The 18,101-nt window shown below is 35.3% G+C and overlaps 1 protein-coding gene and 1 long non-coding RNA gene across 4 annotated transcripts in view; both read left to right on the forward strand.

Annotated features, from left to right (window-relative positions):
• The first annotated feature begins 703 nt into the window (after positions 1-703).
• On the forward strand, positions 704-2,538 carry LOC148977151 (uncharacterized). The gene is made up of 3 exons (XR_016145644.1): positions 704-928; positions 1,991-2,103; positions 2,281-2,538. It is a non-coding gene; the product is annotated as an uncharacterized LOC148977151 (long non-coding RNA).
• A 3,370-nt stretch (positions 2,539-5,908) lies between these two features.
• The window catches only part of col17a1b (collagen, type XVII, alpha 1b), an 82,334-nt gene continuing 70,141 nt past the window's right edge, over positions 5,909-18,101 (forward strand). For 2 of the 3 annotated variants that reach the window (XM_089117008.1, XM_089117009.1), the window contains exons 1-29: positions 5,909-6,017; positions 7,174-7,234; positions 7,505-7,552; positions 7,731-7,835; positions 7,951-8,262; positions 8,358-8,405; positions 8,498-8,524; positions 9,896-9,943; positions 10,598-10,738; positions 10,931-11,110; positions 11,385-11,456; positions 11,555-11,629; positions 12,579-12,653; positions 12,758-12,910; positions 13,489-13,578; positions 13,667-13,708; positions 13,806-13,964; positions 14,048-14,287; positions 14,432-14,482; positions 14,620-14,646; positions 14,763-14,789; positions 14,868-14,930; positions 15,184-15,288; positions 15,413-15,457; positions 17,444-17,461; positions 17,555-17,608; positions 17,699-17,734; positions 17,826-17,861; positions 17,955-18,017. In XM_089117008.1, the coding sequence (XP_088973134.1) occupies positions 7,180-7,234; positions 7,505-7,552; positions 7,731-7,835; positions 7,951-8,262; positions 8,358-8,405; positions 8,498-8,524; positions 9,896-9,943; positions 10,598-10,738; positions 10,931-11,110; positions 11,385-11,456; positions 11,555-11,629; positions 12,579-12,653; positions 12,758-12,910; positions 13,489-13,578; positions 13,667-13,708; positions 13,806-13,964; positions 14,048-14,287; positions 14,432-14,482; positions 14,620-14,646; positions 14,763-14,789; positions 14,868-14,930; positions 15,184-15,288; positions 15,413-15,457; positions 17,444-17,461; positions 17,555-17,608; positions 17,699-17,734; positions 17,826-17,861; positions 17,955-18,017 (2,395 nt within the window). In that variant the 5' untranslated portion in view covers positions 5,909-6,017; positions 7,174-7,179. Of the gene's footprint in view, positions 6,018-7,173; positions 7,235-7,504; positions 7,553-7,730; positions 7,836-7,950; positions 8,263-8,357; positions 8,406-8,497; positions 8,525-9,895; positions 9,944-10,246; positions 10,292-10,597; positions 10,739-10,930; positions 11,111-11,384; positions 11,457-11,554; positions 11,630-12,578; positions 12,654-12,757; positions 12,911-13,488; positions 13,579-13,666; positions 13,709-13,805; positions 13,965-14,047; positions 14,288-14,431; positions 14,483-14,619; positions 14,647-14,762; positions 14,790-14,867; positions 14,931-15,183; positions 15,289-15,412; positions 15,458-17,443; positions 17,462-17,554; positions 17,609-17,698; positions 17,735-17,825; positions 17,862-17,954; positions 18,018-18,101 lie in introns of those variants that run through there. The other variant, XM_089117010.1, reaches the window with a different exon arrangement.

Below are 18,101 nucleotides of genomic sequence, written 5' to 3' on the forward strand. Positions count from 1 at the left end.
TAAATATACACTTAATTAAACTTTTAGAAATATGCTAAAAACAAACATAGTTTTAGTGAAATTTTAGTGTATTTACAGAAAGCATACTTGTTGCTAAATTAAAGTATTTTTGTGTTTACTTTGTGTGTATAGCAATTTGTAACCTTTTAACTTATTTAACCTTGTATAGGACTAGAGCAATATATTTTTAATATTTATGTTATACTGTAGCATGTGCTTCAGCCCTGCTTTAAAAAAAATATTGTGAAAAACAAATGAGACATATATATAAAGTTTAAAAATTACAAGTAATGCACTTCTATACTTCTGCATTAATTAATCAAATAGTCTTTTCCACAAAACAAGTGAATACCAGTACTTGCACACATCAACATAAAAGATCCGGTGTACATACTAGAAAAACAAAATAAATTTGTTAAAAGCTTGACTCTTACATTTGTTTAGCCAAAATGAATAAAAAAAACTGTTTATAAAGCATGTTATGTTTATATTAACAGAGTTGTTTCTTTTTTTGTGGCCGTTAGTTAGTTAGTTAGTTAGTATTTCCAGTTGCATTCATTTGGACCAATCAGAGCCAATCTTTTCAAAACAAGCTTGCCGGCAATTGTCCAATCACACACTGCCATTTGAACTTACATGTTGGGCGGGGCGCGGACAACGGATACTGACTGTCTGTGGTATTCCATTATAGCTTCGGTTCGGATATTTCAACAGAAATCATGTATTTTCCAAATTTTGCTTTGTTATTTCACTGACTCGGACCTAGTGAATGTGGATAGCACCGATCTAATATTGAGAGAACACACGAGCAGATTACCAGGTCGTCAGCTCCCGCGAACAATTTAGCAGTGAAGAGGACAACGCAGAGGTGCGCCGCCACGACATGGACAGAGCAAGATACTGCCAGAAAAGATCTTACTTCTTGGTGGTAAGTTTATTAGTTTAAGTGATTAGTATAATTGGCTTTATTCTCACTTTGGGTTTAGAAAATATTTTCAGAAGTTGATGACGATGTTCTGTGGTTTACTGGCGTTTCTGTTGATTTGACACTAAAGCGAGTTAACGTATCCATTGACGTCTATCAACTTAATTGTTATAGATCTAGACAGTGACATAAAACAACTATAAAAACATTGCACACTGTGTTTGAAGAAAAAAAGGTCATTACTGGTGATTACACGACAGGCTTGATTGTCCACAAGTAACTTCTTGTGTTTTAAATATTATACTATATTTTAAGCTCTAATAAAACTTTTGTGATATTTAATTCATAGTAAAATCGAATTAATTATTAGTAGGCTGTCAGTTTTCATGTCAATTCGATAAATAAATTAAGTTGTAATCACCAATAAGCTTTCACAAAACCAATTATTAAATATCTTGCACTGAGAAATTAAAACGATGTTAAATAATGAAATAAGATATTTTATATTTAATATTTAGCCTAGCCAAAGAATTTGCACATTGCAAAGACATTTTTTTTTATTAAACCTGTGAGTAGATGAGGTCAAGTCGAGTAAGTAGTAGTTGATCCTCTTGATTTGTAACTTTTTGTTGGTGAAAAACAACAAAAACAGTCAATAGTGTGTCATGTAGCAGCTAAGTAGCTAAGTGACCTATTATATATTAACACGTATTTGAAAAATTGCGTCCCCCGCATGAATATGTATTTTGCCTGATTATGCATTGAATTATGCAATTGCATAATCGTGTTTTTCTCGAGGGACTGATTTATATGATTTTATGTGTGGTATTCAGCTTTTTTACATTAATCAAGTCGTTATCAGCTGTCACCAACTTGTAACTTTCAATAGAATGTTCTGTTTTTATTAATAATGAATAATTACTTTAATAATAGCATGGAAGTTACAGTAATGGTTTATTAAATATGTTTTACCATTTAAACAAAATACAAATTATATATGAAGAACACAAACTAGTGTTTGTTCTGCCCTAACTTTGTATAACATGCGACTTTATTTTCTTGTAGAGCTTCCAGGGATATTATCATCTCTCAAAGAGGCCCTGGAGTCCATGAAACGAGGTTCATTCAGCTCAAGCCCAAGATCATCTGAGCTGTGTCTTCCTGAAACCTCAGAAATGGTAAGAAAATTCTTTATGATAAAGAAAAATCCTATTTGTTATAATAATTATATCTGACTTTTTGTGCATTAATACTTCAGTAAGTGTTCTGAATTAAGTAACAAAGTGACAGCTTTTTATTAGAATTATAAATGAACAAGTTTATACTAATGCTTGTTTTTTTTTTATTCTTGCCAGATTTCCCTCGGTGGTTCTGATGTCCCCAAAAGAGTCTATGGCAGACTGAACAAGTCACGAACTTCTCTTTTTACTCACGACTTGGCCACTTTACTTTTTGCTATTGTATTTCACTTTGTTTGACTTAAAGGAGTAGTTCACTTAAAAAAAAAAAAAAAAACTTTTGCTGATAACTTACCCACCCCCATGCCAAGATATCCATGTCATTCTTTCTTCAGTTGAAAAGAAATTAAGGTTTTTGATGAAAACATTTCAGGATTTTCTCCATATAATGGACTTCATTGGGAACCAAACGGTTTAAGGTCCAAAAGGCAGTTTCTGTGCAAACTGTTCAAAGGGCTTTAAACGATTCCAGACGATGAATAAGGGTCTTATCAAGCGAAACGATCGGTCATTTAAAAAAAAAAAAAAACAACGTTTAAGTTTTATAAGCTCAAATGGTCGCCATGCTCTGTTCTGTTATGCATGTTCATAACTCTCCTATTCAAACTCGTTCATCAAAATTAACAAATCTTTTTCTGAATCATTAGGTTCATTCAACGAACGAAATGAATGAATTGACTTGAAAAAAGATTTGTCAGGGCTGCCAACTCTCAAGCATTCAGCACGAGACTCGCAATTGAGCCAATTCTCATGCTTTCACGACAAATTGACTGTTAGCCATTGGACCTTGAACCGTTTTGTTCCCAGTGAAGTCCATTATATGGAGAAAAATCCTGGAATGTTTTCATCAAAAACCTTAATTCCTTTTCGACTGAAGAAAGAAAGACATGGACATCTTGGAAGACATGGGGGTGAGTAAATTATCAGCAAAAGTTTTTTTTTTAAAGTGAACTACTCCTTTCAGTTAGTTTATTTATTTATTTATTTTTTGTTCTGTTTAATACCTCTGCAAATCAATGCATTTTATGTTAATGTATTTTGTTTAGTTTTCATAATGCTTTACTGATGTAGTGCATTAAAGTTTATCTTTCAAAGAGTGTTTGTGTGTTTTGTAGAAATATTTTTTTACTGGGTTTTGTTGAATTAAAATGTTTAACTGTATTTTTAATACATTAAAATATATTATTTTTATATTAAATGGTTTTTGGAAAAATATATTTTTAATATGTTAATAGTGGGTCCTATAGTGTTCTAGAAATACATTATTAATAAGCTGAAATTATATTTAAAATATACATAGAACGCATTAATGTGAAGCTAAAATATACTAATGCTGTATTTCTAAAGTCGATTTAAAGTGTATTAAAATACACTTTAAATAAGTGCTATTATATTACATTAAATGTACTTAAAATGGTTCCATTTTAGCACAATTTAATATAATAAAATATATTACTATTACCTTAAAATTGAACTTAAATACATATTAAAGTACACTTAATATACTTGAAGTTGTTTCAATTTAGCACATTTAATACATATTTAATACGGTGCACTTAAAATACATTAAGTATATCAAAATAAGTACAATTTAAATACATTTCCTTTTCACCTGGTACCATCATCGAGTGCATCTGAGATTATATGAAGAAACAGAAAAAACAGAGACTAAGACCAGAAGAACTGCGGCAAAGTTTCCAAGATGCTTGAAAAAAACCTGCAAAACTAAAAACTATATGTTCAATACCTGGACAAAAGCTGTTTTAAACGTAGCCTAAAACACCTATTGATTTGATTTAGTTAATTGTAAAACGTTAATAATAGTTAACTAATAAAAGTGAATTGATATATAAAATCTATTAATGATTATGAAATTATTTTCGAAAACATTCTCATTTACAGCATTTTTACATAAGTGCCTCAAACTTTTCACAGTACTGTAGCTTTGCAGGCAGGTTTCTTCAAGTGTCTTAGAGACGTTGCCAGTTTTTCTGGATTTATTCTGTCTCAGTTTTTTCAGTTTCTTCATGTAATCCCAGACTGACTCGATGATGTATTTGACCACCGTGATGATCATTTACCAGCTGTTGTCAGATATAGTACATAAAGTACGAAAAGTAACACATGGTAAATCTAAACATGCCTTAAGCAGGTTAAAGGGACTAATAGGATTCCAGAGATGAATCAGAGATGAAATTGTTGACAGTTTGACTGAACCCAAAGCCTAAGTCAAAAAGAACGATGTTGAAATCAATGAATCAAACTCATGAATCCAAGTAATTATAGTTTATATAACAAACAGCATCATGTGCTCAAAAACATTAGGTAAATATCATGGATTCAAAGATTGGGGAAAAAAGGTATTTAAGGAACACATTTACAAAGAAAAACATCTAATTGCAAATGAAGATGATTACATGGTTCAGCTCATTCATGTTTTTTTATTCAACCCCATGGCCGTTCTGCCTCTACTGAAATATTTTGTCTTGTTATAACTTGTGAAATGATAATTGTTTAATAGCTGTAGACTCATGCACTCTCACGTTTTCCCTATTTGTATTGGGTCTAATACTGGTCAGAGAGAGAGAGAGAGAGAGAGAGAGAGAGAGAGAGAGAGAGAGAGAGAGAGAGAGAGAGAGAGAGAGACATCCATTATCTTTCGTGACTCATGTGCATTTTGTATCATCAGGGTGTGGTCAGTGGGGAGAACACATCAATAGAAAAAGGTAAACCTCAAGAGAAGCAACACCTTTTTCCCTTGGGAAGCTTGTACATCCCTAAATTCCATTCCATTAGGAACATTTGCATTGTTCTGATGATTCACTGATGATAATAATAATAATAATGAATAATACTATTACATAACATTTATTGCATTTTGTCACAAAAAAAACCTTCCCATCATTGTATAGGATTGGCTAAAATGATATGCATGAACACGTGTAGATCTGCAAGGACAGGGAGTTAAACTCTTGCTGGAAATGAATGCCAGCAGTATCCTCATCTGACCCCATTTCAAATGTTCAGAAGCAGTTGAAAAATGCTCAGTAAAATGATTCTAGTAACGTTCCTGCTCCAACAATTTCATTAAAGACCAATGCTTTCTTTGAGGTATTTGAAAAGTATTTAAGATAGATTCCTAGGAAATGCATGAGTTGTCAAATATACTTGCTGTGTATGTTGGGGAAAAAAAATGTCTGTCAAATGTTTAATGCTAACACTGTGTTATCCTGTTATTAACACATGAGTAATAAAGGGCAAAGCATGACATTTTGAAGCCTGCTAAATGTAAGGTAGCCTATGTAATGTAATCAAATTCTTCATGACCTTATAACTTACAGAGAACATTATTTTACAGACTCTCAAATAAAACATGGGCTAAAATGAAAATGTTAGCTGACATTGAACAAAATGCATTTTCTGTTACGGTTACACTGTTATGCCAACAGTAGTAGATTAAAGCTAGTATTTTTTTTTATTTTATTTTTTTTAGGTAAAGTTACTGACACACACATAACACATCCAGCCACACCTGCATTCACCTGAACAACATGTCCTAAAGCTTTTGGAGGAACATAATGAAAATTGTCATTCCTGAGGGTATTGTCTCCTTTAAAATTCTGTATGTGTGTACCTGTCAAAAGACAGGGGAGTGGCTCCATATAAAATCCTACCCAGGAGTCATGTGGAGGCTTGCCTATCAAAGTAGAGAGAAAATCAGAAAGAAAGCGGCAGAAATCAGATAACAACATTCATTCTGCACAAGCGAAGTTCACAGATCGCTCATAAGTAGACTTGCTTTATCTAACATCCAGACAGCCAACATTTTCTCTTCAGATTCTCAAGGATCGAAGGTAAAGCACATTTACATCAATTATATATATATATATATTTTTTTACCACATAAAAGTAAAAGTATAAATTAACCATAATAGTTGTTTCATTTAGCCTATATGTAATTAATCTCATGGGGAGGGGGGGGGGGGGGGGGTTGGAATCCTTTTCTATTGATCTGTAATTATTATTTTCTTAGATGCAGATACTAAAATAATCTGTTGTTCATTATCTGTCCAGAGATAATTATAAACCATCTGTTGCTCACCTGAAATACTTGTTTATTTATAAATCCTGATGTGACCAATCAGAATTCTTTTGGTGTGGGGTTACACCTGACTTGAGACTAGAAACCGGATTAAAACAGTAGAAAGAAAAACACCTTTATAATTTTATTGATAAATAAGGGACCATTTCATTAATTATAGGCTATTTGTAAATGTTTATTTGTATTATTCTAATGTGGGAAAGAAGTTAGGCTAAACCCATAGCTGATTCTGAATTGAGTTCTGAAAAGCCGCATGGACAAATAAACGTATTATTTGTCTGGGGGCCCATTCACTGTTTAGCTTTTTCATATATTGTGGTTTGCATGGAAACAGTAGCTCTTGCATTTGAAACTGAAGATGTAAGGAGGGTGGGGTGGAGATGAATTGCTTTACTCTCTCCACTGTAAATATGAGACTAGTTGTCCTTGCAAGTCTTTTGTTGGAACAAGTAATTTTCCCTTAGGCAGTTCTTTTTGGTTAGATGCTTTAAAGTTAAAAACTGGGCTGTGCCATTTATAATTACTTTTTTGATATGGTCTGGAATGGTGTTCCTGCCTTGAAATCTAGTAGAATATGCCAAGAAAGAGAACAAAATCCTTTCGTATATCAGTGTGAACACATTTTTGCATTTCTTGTTAAAACTTATTTTGAAGAACATTTAATAACGTACAATAAAACTGTTATCATCATGTAAAGTTAAACGCAAATGATTTTGTCATTTCACATTGCAATACATCACGTTTAATTGAATAAATACTATGTTAATATTTAAGGAAGTTGGAGATATATGTTTTGCAGTTCTTTTGACTTTCTTGAAGCTCCATTAATTTGATATACAACTTTTAATTTACAGTGAAAACTGATTCTTCACTGATTTGATCTGTACCGTTTTGCTACATTTATTTAGTATGGAATGGATGATTTAAGGCAGGAAAGAAACTATCCCGGAGGGAGTTCAGGAGACAGAGGTACGGATGCTTGATCACTCACTTTTGTTTTAGCCCTAAGTTGGAGTGTATTTAATTGCTGTGAATCTGCCCCAAAATAGTCTGTGAAGATCTTTTAATTCTGAACACTCCGCCATCTAGTGGTTCTGTAATGTTCCTAAGCTTGATTATTTCACTGATGACTGATGAAGTGGCACGTTTTATTCAGTGGTATTTATTTATACTGCTAAATGTTTTTGACTGTCAAAGCAAGAACTGTTCTCATTTATAAAACGTATTCTGAAAACACAGGATTCACTGAAACAATCTCTACTACAAGAATTACAGCCTTACCGCCACGTAAGTTATCCCCTCCCATATATATTTGATGTGTTCTCGTTGTGTTTTAATCACATTCAATGCCTTATTCCTTATTCAAGCGAATTTTCCTGTTTGTCATACTGTGAATGTAACTGCATCTTTTCAATTTGAGATAAAAGAGGACATTGCTGTATTTTATGGTGTTTTTTACCCTCAGGTGGCTTCAATGCATCCGCCAACAAGGGCATGTCAAGCACCTCCGGGTCTCCTGGCCTGGAGAAGAACATTTTGACTCAAAACAGCAGTTCTTTTTTCTCATCATGTAAGCCAATAAACCATTTGATATTTCAAATGTATATTAACCAAAGACAGAATAGACTTATAAATGTTCTAAGAATTTGTAAATGGCTAAACCTGTACCTGCTTCTGTGACTCAGCATCTGTGGGGGTGAGTGCAGATGGGTTAGGCTCTGGATCAAGGGAATATCTGATAGAGGAGTCATCTGTGAGCAAGAGTAAGAAGGCAGGTGGTACTTATGGAGGATTTGAGAGTGTCTCTGGATCTGGATCAGGATCTGGATCAGGATCAGGATCAGGATCTGGATCTGGATCTGGATCTGGATCAGGATCAGGATCAGGAACAAGGCTGGGGATGAGATCCAGCTCCACTGACGGCATGAGAAGAACACAAGACTCCCCATTGTTTCTGGAGAGGAAAAGCAAAACCACTCATTCACGTCGTTATGATGGTTAGTCACAGCTGAGAAACCTTGAATAAATAAACTAAATCATTTTTGTTTGTCCTTCATTATACTAGCATGTAATCATTTTTTTTAAACTCCAGGAAGCTCAAGTGAAAACTCATCCCCAGAGATCACAAGAAAAGACTACAGTAAGACCCTCAGTCACATTAAAAGGATTAACAAGATTTTTATGTGATTGAGACTAGAAATATCAGCTTTTGTTTCATTGCTCGGTTTCCAGGTTCAAGAGGAAGGAGTCAAAGCAGGGGTGAGATTATTTACACTAATGCAAATACATAAATTACTCTGCATAGGTCATCCAGTCAAGTACTGTTATCCCATCACGTTTTTGCTTTCAAAAGGCCAATTGTATAAAACCCTGCCCACCACAGATATAATTCACAGGGAGTATTTCTGATTGGCTAAAAATGGTGGTCCACTTCCCAGACAATACAATTGCAAACAATATTGCACCTAAAATAACCAATTACCGGATCATTAAAACATCAAGGAAAAAGCAAGTTCAGCAAGTGCCAGGACAGTCTCCTCCTGAGGAGTTGGATATATGGAATTGTGTCACCAACAGTGTAGACCTTGCTCAATATTGGCAGGAGATGGGTATGAGTGCATCTGCACGCACAGTGACGCCAAGACTTTTGGACAACAGCCTGGTATCAAGAAGGGCAGCAAAGAAGCCACTTCTCTCCAAGAAATAAATCAAGGATAGATGGACATTCTGCAGAAAGAAGCTGATGAATGGTGCAAGAAGACTGATACAAAGTTATTTTCTTTTATGAAACTCCCTTCTGACTGTTTGGGACATCTGGAAAAACGATTGTCCAGATAAGAAAAGGTGGACGCCACCATGTGCCAACAGTGAAGGATGCTGAGACCATCCATGTGTGCTTTTTATCCAAGCAAGAGAGCTCTGAATAAAGAATGGTATCAAAACATTCACATATCGCTTCTCCAATTCAACAATTTGGTGGTGATCCATGCATTTTCCATTGAAATTTTGGATTCATGGCCAGGCCATCTTAATCCCATAAAGAACCTGTGGTCAATCCTCTAACGGCAAGAGGACAAGCAGAAGCCCATAAATTGTAATCAACTCCACGCACTAATAAGGCAAGAATGGATCGCCATCAGGATTTGGCCCAGAAGCAGATATTTATTATTCTATAGTGAACTGCAGAGGTTATGGAGCAGAAGGGTCAACAACAGCATAAATTGAATTTTTTTTCTTCAATAAAAGCCTTGTTTATCAATGTTGTCCAGTATAGAAACATTTTAAAAATTATCTACAAATACTGAAACAGCAAACTTTACAAAACACAAAATTTGTCACTGCCAATACTTTTGGCCATGACTGTGTATTTATTCATTTGAAAGGTAGCAGTCTAATAAGCTTTATAGTGTAATTTTCAGGTGTCATTGTCATAAAATAAACACTGAAGGACACCGGCACGATGTTCAATGTGTCTCAACACTTGGTTCGTGATCAGTTTCATGATCATTACTGATCAGTTACATATATTAAATATACAGTATGTGCTAAATGTATGCATTAGTGTTGAAATAATGACATGCTCAAAATTCAAACTGTTTTCTCTCTATCACTATTATTATCTCTCTTTAGAGACGGAAATCAGGACCAGACTGCAAAGTGCATCTCCCTCCACTAGATGTATGTTGTCTATTTCTCTTTAATTCAATTATTTCAGGAAATTAAATAATTAAAAGACATTGTGTGATTTTTACCCCCATCTAGCGGTGAAAAGATATATGACCATCCAGGGAATATTAGTTTCTGTTCCTCTCAATTCCGATTTCGTTTTAACTCCTACGGTGGCCAATGTAGTCCAAGATTAACATGGCTTCCAGTTCGACCTCGTCCGTGAGTGTTAACTCAAACGTAAACGCGAAAGGCGAAGCTGGAATTAACGGGTAGGCTATGTCCCTCTTTGGCTAATGTACGTTACTTTCAAGATGGAGGGGCAACATGGCGACCGACTTTAGAACCCCTTACCCGCATGTACTTTCAATGGCATTACACACTCACGAGAATACTTTATTACTTGAACGAACTAAATATACATTAATGAGTACATATATTTTTGAAAGAACTGAGTTTTTTTTAGATAAGTATAAACTAAAAGAGTTACACAGTGTAGATTTAAACTGCATTAAAAAACTAAAAGTGAAATGAAACTATCTTTTTCACAGATGCTCAAGGAAAAAGCTCAGAAAATTATTTGTTTTGTTCAACACCTGAGAGAGTGAAAGTAAAAAAGGCATGTTTAGTCATGAAGTTGTGATTAATACAGTGCTGTTGTTATAGGGACTGAGCTGGATGATGTAAAGAAGCTGTTGAAGGGGTCGCGCTCCGCCAGCGTCAGCCCCACACGCTCTCCCTCCTCCTCCCCTCTTCCGATACCTCGCAAGGCCACCACCTTAGACACCAAGATATCCACCAAGCAAGGTAGGGAAAGCTCAGGCTGATGGCAGATAGTAAAGCTCGATTAAACCGCAAGATATCATTGTATTTAACACTCCTACCACACATATGGTGTGCAGAGCCCATTTATTTTCAAAACCCAAATTCCCCAGTTCATCTGTGCATAGATCTTGTGCTCATTGCCAAAGCGTTAAGACCTCCTTTCAATTTTCTCAGTCGAGCAATATGACAGCACTATTCTTGACGCTGACCTTGCCTCGTACACATGGAACTCCTCCACACTGCCCTCGACAGTTTCCACTGGACCTGGTGCTGCTTACGGCTTCCACCACAACACCAACAACATGTCAACGGGAGCTTCGCTTGTCAGCAGCACATCACCATCCTCCTTATCAGGTCTGCATCATTGATCACTGTTTTTGACCTGATAATATAGAGAATTGAGCAAGTCATTCATCTAGTAATTGATTGAGGCAAACTTTGAAAATGAATGTGTAAATCCGTCAATATCACAGATTGGAAATTATTATTTTCTGGGGTGATTATAAATAAAACTGTGAACATATTAAAACTTTCAACTGAAAACACAGTCCTCTAACAGACATACAATGGTATTTTTTTATATACATTTTATGTACAAATACATGTTTGTTTTTTTCTTGACTTACAGTGTATGGCTTCCACAACAATTTAGCTCCTGCTAGTGGAGTTCTAACATCGAGTGGAGTTAACACAGTTTCAGGTATTGTCTGGGGCATATAATATTAAATAATTGTAAATGACATTAGAAGACAATAACATTCCTTGTAAGCATGTTTATTTGTTTGTGTGTATTTTTAGGATATGGAGTGCAGAAGAATTATTCAACAAGTCCCAACAGCACTTTTGCTGTTAGCACAGGGGTCTCCACTGCAGGTATTTGTTATATTTATATTCTGTACAACAGGGCTCAACAATAACAATGGCAGGGTCAATGTGAGACAGTTTTGGGGTAGATGATTGAATCGTCAATTGCTCTGTTATGCCAATGCTGGATTGATTGTCAGTGTATTTTGCATTTAATAACCTGAGTTTTTCCACTGTTTTTTATAAACAAAACATGTGTTTATTAATTTTAGTTGGATTATTTAAAGAGATATTTTTCCTAAAGCCGAAACCTCACATATGATTTGTTTTGAGTAAATCCTAACATTTTATGAAATTTATAAATATAATTTATGTAAACATACACAACCTTTCAAAATGCTGGGCCCTGGGGTCAGTTATAGGGGTCTTACTTGTCTTTTGTTCACCAAGGCTGCATTTGTTTGTTAAAAATACAGTAAAACAGTAATATTTTTAAATATTATCACAATTTAAATGAACTATTTTATGTTAAATGCAGAGGTGGACAAAGTACACAGCTTCCTACTCGAGTGAAAGTACAAGTCAAATTTTACTCTGTTACAAGTAGAAGTTGTAAAGACCAATTGTTACTTAAGTAAAAGTACCGAAGTACTTGTTTTTAAAAGTACTGAAGTATAAAAAGTAAAAAAATGAAATGCAGGTAAATGTACTTATCTTTGTTACTCTCCACTTCTGGTTATATGTATTTCATTCCTGTGATGGCGAAGCTGAATTTTCAGCGACCATTAGCCTACTCCAGTCTTCAGAGACATGATTCTTCAGAAATCATTCTTAAAAAAAAAAAAACTAAAAAAAACTTTTGATCAATTTAATATGTTTTAATTTAGTCAGAACACCTACAAATCATTGTAATCATTGTTTAAACAGGGACACCGCATCCTTTATTCATAAAAGAGGTAGCAAAGAGATACTTGACATATGAACATGATTATTTATTTGTTTATGTGTGTATTTATAGGATATGGTGTGCAGAAGAATTATTCCTCAAGTCCCAACAGCACTTTTGCCGTTAGCACAGGCGTCTCCACAGCAGGTGGTTGTTATAGTCACTCAGTAAAGGATTTATAGTTACTGAAGTTCTCAAAAGAGGTAGCGGGATTGTCACATACTAAACAAGAAGACTTGGTGTCCATTTAGGAACTGGTACAAGGACCCTTAATGAGAATGTGTCAAAGAGATACCTGACGCTGGAGAAGGAGAACATTCCAGCGAAGAGAGACACTGATGAACTTATTCTGACCAAAGACAGTGGCAAACACTTTACCAACAGCGCCCCCAATGGGACAGCAGGTAAACACAGGACTGAATGTTGTGTTCGATGTTTTAGAGATTAATAGTTCACCCAAAAAAAGGAAAATTTCTCCTGTTAAACACAAAAATAACATATTTTAAAGAATGAAGGGAACCAGACTGTTGACGGCACCCATTGAATTCCATAGTAGTTTTCTTCCTACTATGGAAGTCAATGGCTAGGCCTACTGTCAATTGGCTTTATGCCCAGCTGCACTACTTCCTGAACTTCAGCCAGCTTCTTGTTTCCTGTCTGCCATTATTGGACAAATTGATTGATTCAGGTGTGCCTGACCTCAGTAGTCATGGCAACAATAATCAGACACACCTGAATTAATCAAGTTTGCCCAAGAATGGCAGACAGGAAACAAACCATTGTCTGTTTATACTGACATTCTTTAAAATATTTTTTTTTTCAACTGTAAACTTACACATGTTTGGAACAACATGTGGGTGAGTAAATGATGACTAAATTGTAATTTTTGGGTTAACTATCCCTTAAAGTGATTTAAAATACAAAATGATTAATGTGTTGATACTCTAACACTACATATTGATTAACTTGATTGATTTTAAAGGCTCATATTCAGATGTGTCAGTGAAGAAGGAAACTTTGGTGACCAGCTATTCTGAAAGCGTTCCTGTGAAGTCTAGCTCTGGCGCGCATTGTAAGGGACTTAATTTTGATGTATCATCATGATATTGTTTTAATATAAAATTAATGTGTTTTTTAAAAAATGTTTACCCCCCTTCAAGATGTGACTTCAGTGTCAACAAAAGATAAAGCTACGTATGCAGGTAAAACTTTTTATTTGAGAAACTATTGCACACAACACAGTCAATGTATAAAACTGGGACTCACCTTGATATTCTCTTGAAATTTGCGTTCTGTCAGAGATACAAAAGGCTAAGCTTGAGGATGAGGATGACTGTAAGTGCGGAGGGGGTCTCTGTGGATGTGGGCCAAACTGCTGTTCCTGGTGGAAGTGGCTGCTGGGTTTTCTGCTCAGCCTCCTGCTTCTCCTCGGCCTTCTGTTTGGACTCATTGCTCTATGTAAGATTTGAATGTCTAGACTAGAAACATATGTGCTGTTGCATATAGTCTTCTAATCTGTTGCTAATCTCTTTTCCTTGAAGCTGAGGAGGTAAAGAAACTAAAGTCTCGTGTCAGCACTCTTGAGGGAATATCTTCCTCCATGAATGCCCGGACAAGTCGCCTGTCTGCTCCCATTGATGACATGGACATATATAAAGATGCAGGAAGTAAAGCAGCATATGCTAATTCACTGGATTCTGCAGTTTATTCAGACAATTCTGTACTGCAGAGAAATGTACAACAAATACTGAGAGCAGAGCTGCAGTCTGAAGCAATGAAAGGTACAAGTGAAAACAGTTCTGCTCAAACACGCATGAAAAACATACATTTTATAGAATGGATATATATGTTTAAGCATATATTTAATTATTAAATAAATTTCTATGCAAACACAATACTTATGCATTTTTTGTGTGTGTATCTAGCCTTCCTTGCTTCTTCAGTTAAAGCTGAAAGAGGACTTCCAGGGCCAAAAGGTACATCAGATATTCTGTTTTTACTGAGCACACATTACAGCAAACAGAGTGTGTGACTTCTATTGAGATTTAATAGAAAGCAACCTGATTTCCTATCACTACCACAATTTCACCTTTACTCTTTTCACCACTTTCAGGTGACAATGGATCTCCAGGGACGAGGGGTTTGTACAGTTTTAAAATCAATTATGCTATTTGTGTATTCAATTAACTTTTTATCTGTTTATATTGACATGCGTACAGCTGTAAAATTGTTTTTTTTTACTAACCTGTTTTTCAGGAGACAATGGTTTTCCAGGGCTGCCAGGTAAGAACAATTCTTATTGTACAACTAAAGTCTTAACAGTTGTGCAGCAATTTATAGGCTATATATTTGTATCTGTAGGTCCAGCAGGAATGCCAGGAAATCCAGGAAGGGAAGGACAAAAAGGGGCAAAAGGAAGTGCAGGTACATGAAACGTTACAAAATGTTTTTGTTTTTTTTCTGGAAAAACGATCACAATCATCCATTCTGTTTAAATCTACAATTACCCCAAAACTTAAGCCTTAGAGGTTCAGATTTAGATGCAGTCCATAAATGCTGAAGTTTTGTTAATGCCACCTTTTCTGGAAAAAAATAAAGTAAAAAATAATGGACCTTTTCTGATGTTGCTTCATGGAAACTTGTATGCTAAAGTTGTAAACTAAAATGTATGTGACAGGTGAACATGGTGCAGAAGGACCTCCCGGATTCAGGGGAAGAGATGGTCAACCTGGACCCCGTGGAGACCCAGGACCTCCTGGAGCAGGAGAGAAGGGTGAAAGGGGTAAGATACTGCATGTTTTGAGAATTTGGCCCTTGAAACAAAATCTTAGCATTTAATTCTTAGTAAACATAATTTAATACTAAGAATTATTTACAATGTGTTCGGGTATCTGTTCGTTCTATAGGTCTTCCTGGCTCTCCTGGTCAAGTTGGTGCACCTGGGCCTAAAGGTCAATACAAAACACAATTTACATAATTATTTTAATTGTTGTTGTTTTCATTTGGGTTATAAAAGCTGATACAGTTGTGCAAATGCATTGACATGTAAATATCTTATATATGAAAATAATAGCCTCCATTTTTGCACTCAGGTCTAAGTCCCATGGTCCTCTATCAGAATCCAGAGTTTCAAGAAGATCAGAGAAACTCAAAATTTCGACCAAAAAAAACAAACAAAAAACGACAGTGTTACCCCCTGTCGTTTTTTTTTTGTGTGTGAAAAAATACGTTTTTCCAATCTTCTTGAAACTCTGGATTCTGATAGAGGGCCATTGGACTTAGACATGAGTGCAAAAATGGAGGCTCTAGACCCTTCCAGAGCTGAGATATTGAGATATTTATAATGGCATAAATGCTACATGGTATCCAGTGTTGTGCAAGTTACTTCTAAACTGTAATACATTAGGTATTACTTGTTACTGTTATTTAAAAGTAATTCATTACCTTACAATATTACTGTCCCAGAATTGTAATGCGTTACATTACTCATGTATTACTTTTGAGTTACTTTCACCAAAATAACTAAGTAGAACTTAACTTTTGGGCTGTAACAATATGCGAATATGAAACCGAAATCGCGATTCGCCACACGACTCAGATCCACGAACCTACAGAATCGCGACACACCTCTTCCAACTCCAGCGTTATTCTCCTTACCGTCCAGATCCAATGCTGCCTTATCTTTAAATTAGGCTATTAGTATTATTTGAAGTTAACATTATAAAATACGTAGAACTACACCACAAAACTAGTTGAGGATAAATTATTTAAAATTGGGGAAGTCCAGCATTATGGACATGACATTTGCAGTCAAAACTTGAAATAAAAATTATCAGAAAATACATAATGTATTGAAACGTATATAGGCTACTTCCTTAAAGGACCTCAGAGATTAGACAAATATCAGTGTATGTTTTATTTTTAGTGTTAGGGAAAAGACACACATTCATGCGTGACAAAAAAATAGGAGGCAAAATATATTTTTTGTAATTCTGTTAATTACACTGCGCAAATCGGATGAGGAAAGGTTGGCTCTCCAGTCTCCATAGAACTTAAAATATTCATTTTATTTTAGTTTTCGTGTTCGCATTTATGAGGAAAAAACAATGTTACAGACGCGACCGCTCTGAACTGGCACTAAAAGACTGCTTTAAAACTTTCACATAGTCTGTTGCCTTTAAGAAGTAAAAGCAGACAATACACTGTAATACAACTGTAATACAAGCCTCACTAAACATGTAAAGAGTAAAATATTACTGAAAATTGATTAGTAATGCCTTACACTACTGCGTTACAGCAAAAAGTAATATGTTACTGTAATGTATTACTTTTGTAATGCGTTACTCCCAACACTGATGGTATCTCAATATCTCAGCTCTGGAAGGGTCTAGAGCCTCCATTTTTGCACTCAGGTCTAAGTCCCATGGCCCTCTATCAGAATCCAGAGTTTCAAGAAGATCAGAGAAACTAAAAATTTCGACCCCCCAAAAAAACGACAGTGTTACCCCTGTCGTTTTTTTTGTTTGTTTTTTTTTTCAAAAAAATAAGTTTCTCCAATCTTCTTGAAACTCTGGATTCTGATAGAGGGCCATGGGACTTAGACCTGAGTGCAAAAATGGAGGCTATATGGCAACCAAACGTCACTGGTGAGACAAAGGTGCAATGAACGGACGGCCAGATTACGTTTTGGCAGGGGAAAAACTGATCAGAAAATGTAACAGAAGTTGTAGAAATGTAGTGGAGTAGAAAGTATAATAATTGCTGCAAAATGTAATGAAGTAAAAGTAAAAAGTATGCGCTATTTATTCTACTTAAGTAAAGTAACAAAGTATTTGTACTTCGTTACATTCCACCACTGTATATACATGCTTAGCCTACCTAATCATTAAGTAGGTATGCGTTTGATCTTTGTTTTCTTGTTGTCTGTTTTTTAACAGGTGCTAGTGGTTTACATGGTAATCAACTCTTTCTTTGAACTATTTTAGTGGCATTGTGTATTTGTTTTCATCTTATAATGACATTACAAATGAAAAACACTTTTTGTGCAGGTGAACAAGGCCCTCAAGGCTTCAGAGGTGAACCTGGCTCTGTTGGACCTAAAGGTGTGTAGCATGATTTTTACAAAGCAATAGGCCCAAATAAAATTGTAATGTTTATAGATTTTTTTTTTTTTTTTTACAAATTCTTTACAGGTGATAGAGGACTTCCTGGTCCACCTGGTAGTAAAGGTTTGTAACCAATTTTATGCCAGCCTAACATTACCAATGGATTAATGAAGTCAATGTGAATTCAAGTAAAATGATGTGTGTGTTGTATCAGGTGATCATGGTGATATAGGAGTCAATGGTTTGCCGGGTATGTATGTTTAGACTGAGCCGTATCAAAGAACGTAATTCATTTGAGCCATGTTCACAAATATTTGATTCAGATCACTTTACCCTTCAACAGGTATTCCTGGTGCTGCAGGACGACAGGGACCAGCGGGTGAGAAAGGAGCTAAAGGTGAAGCAGGTAATTCTTTTTTGCCATTTTATTATTAGAACACCTAAAGAACAGCCATAGGAAGTGATATGAAGAAAAGTGTGGATTGGGACT

The sequence above is a fragment of the Pimephales promelas genome, chromosome 11 (assembly GCF_988280905.1).
Source record: "Pimephales promelas chromosome 11, fPimPro1.hap1.1, whole genome shotgun sequence".
In the NCBI taxonomy this organism is placed as follows: Eukaryota; Metazoa; Chordata; class Actinopteri; order Cypriniformes; family Leuciscidae; genus Pimephales; species Pimephales promelas.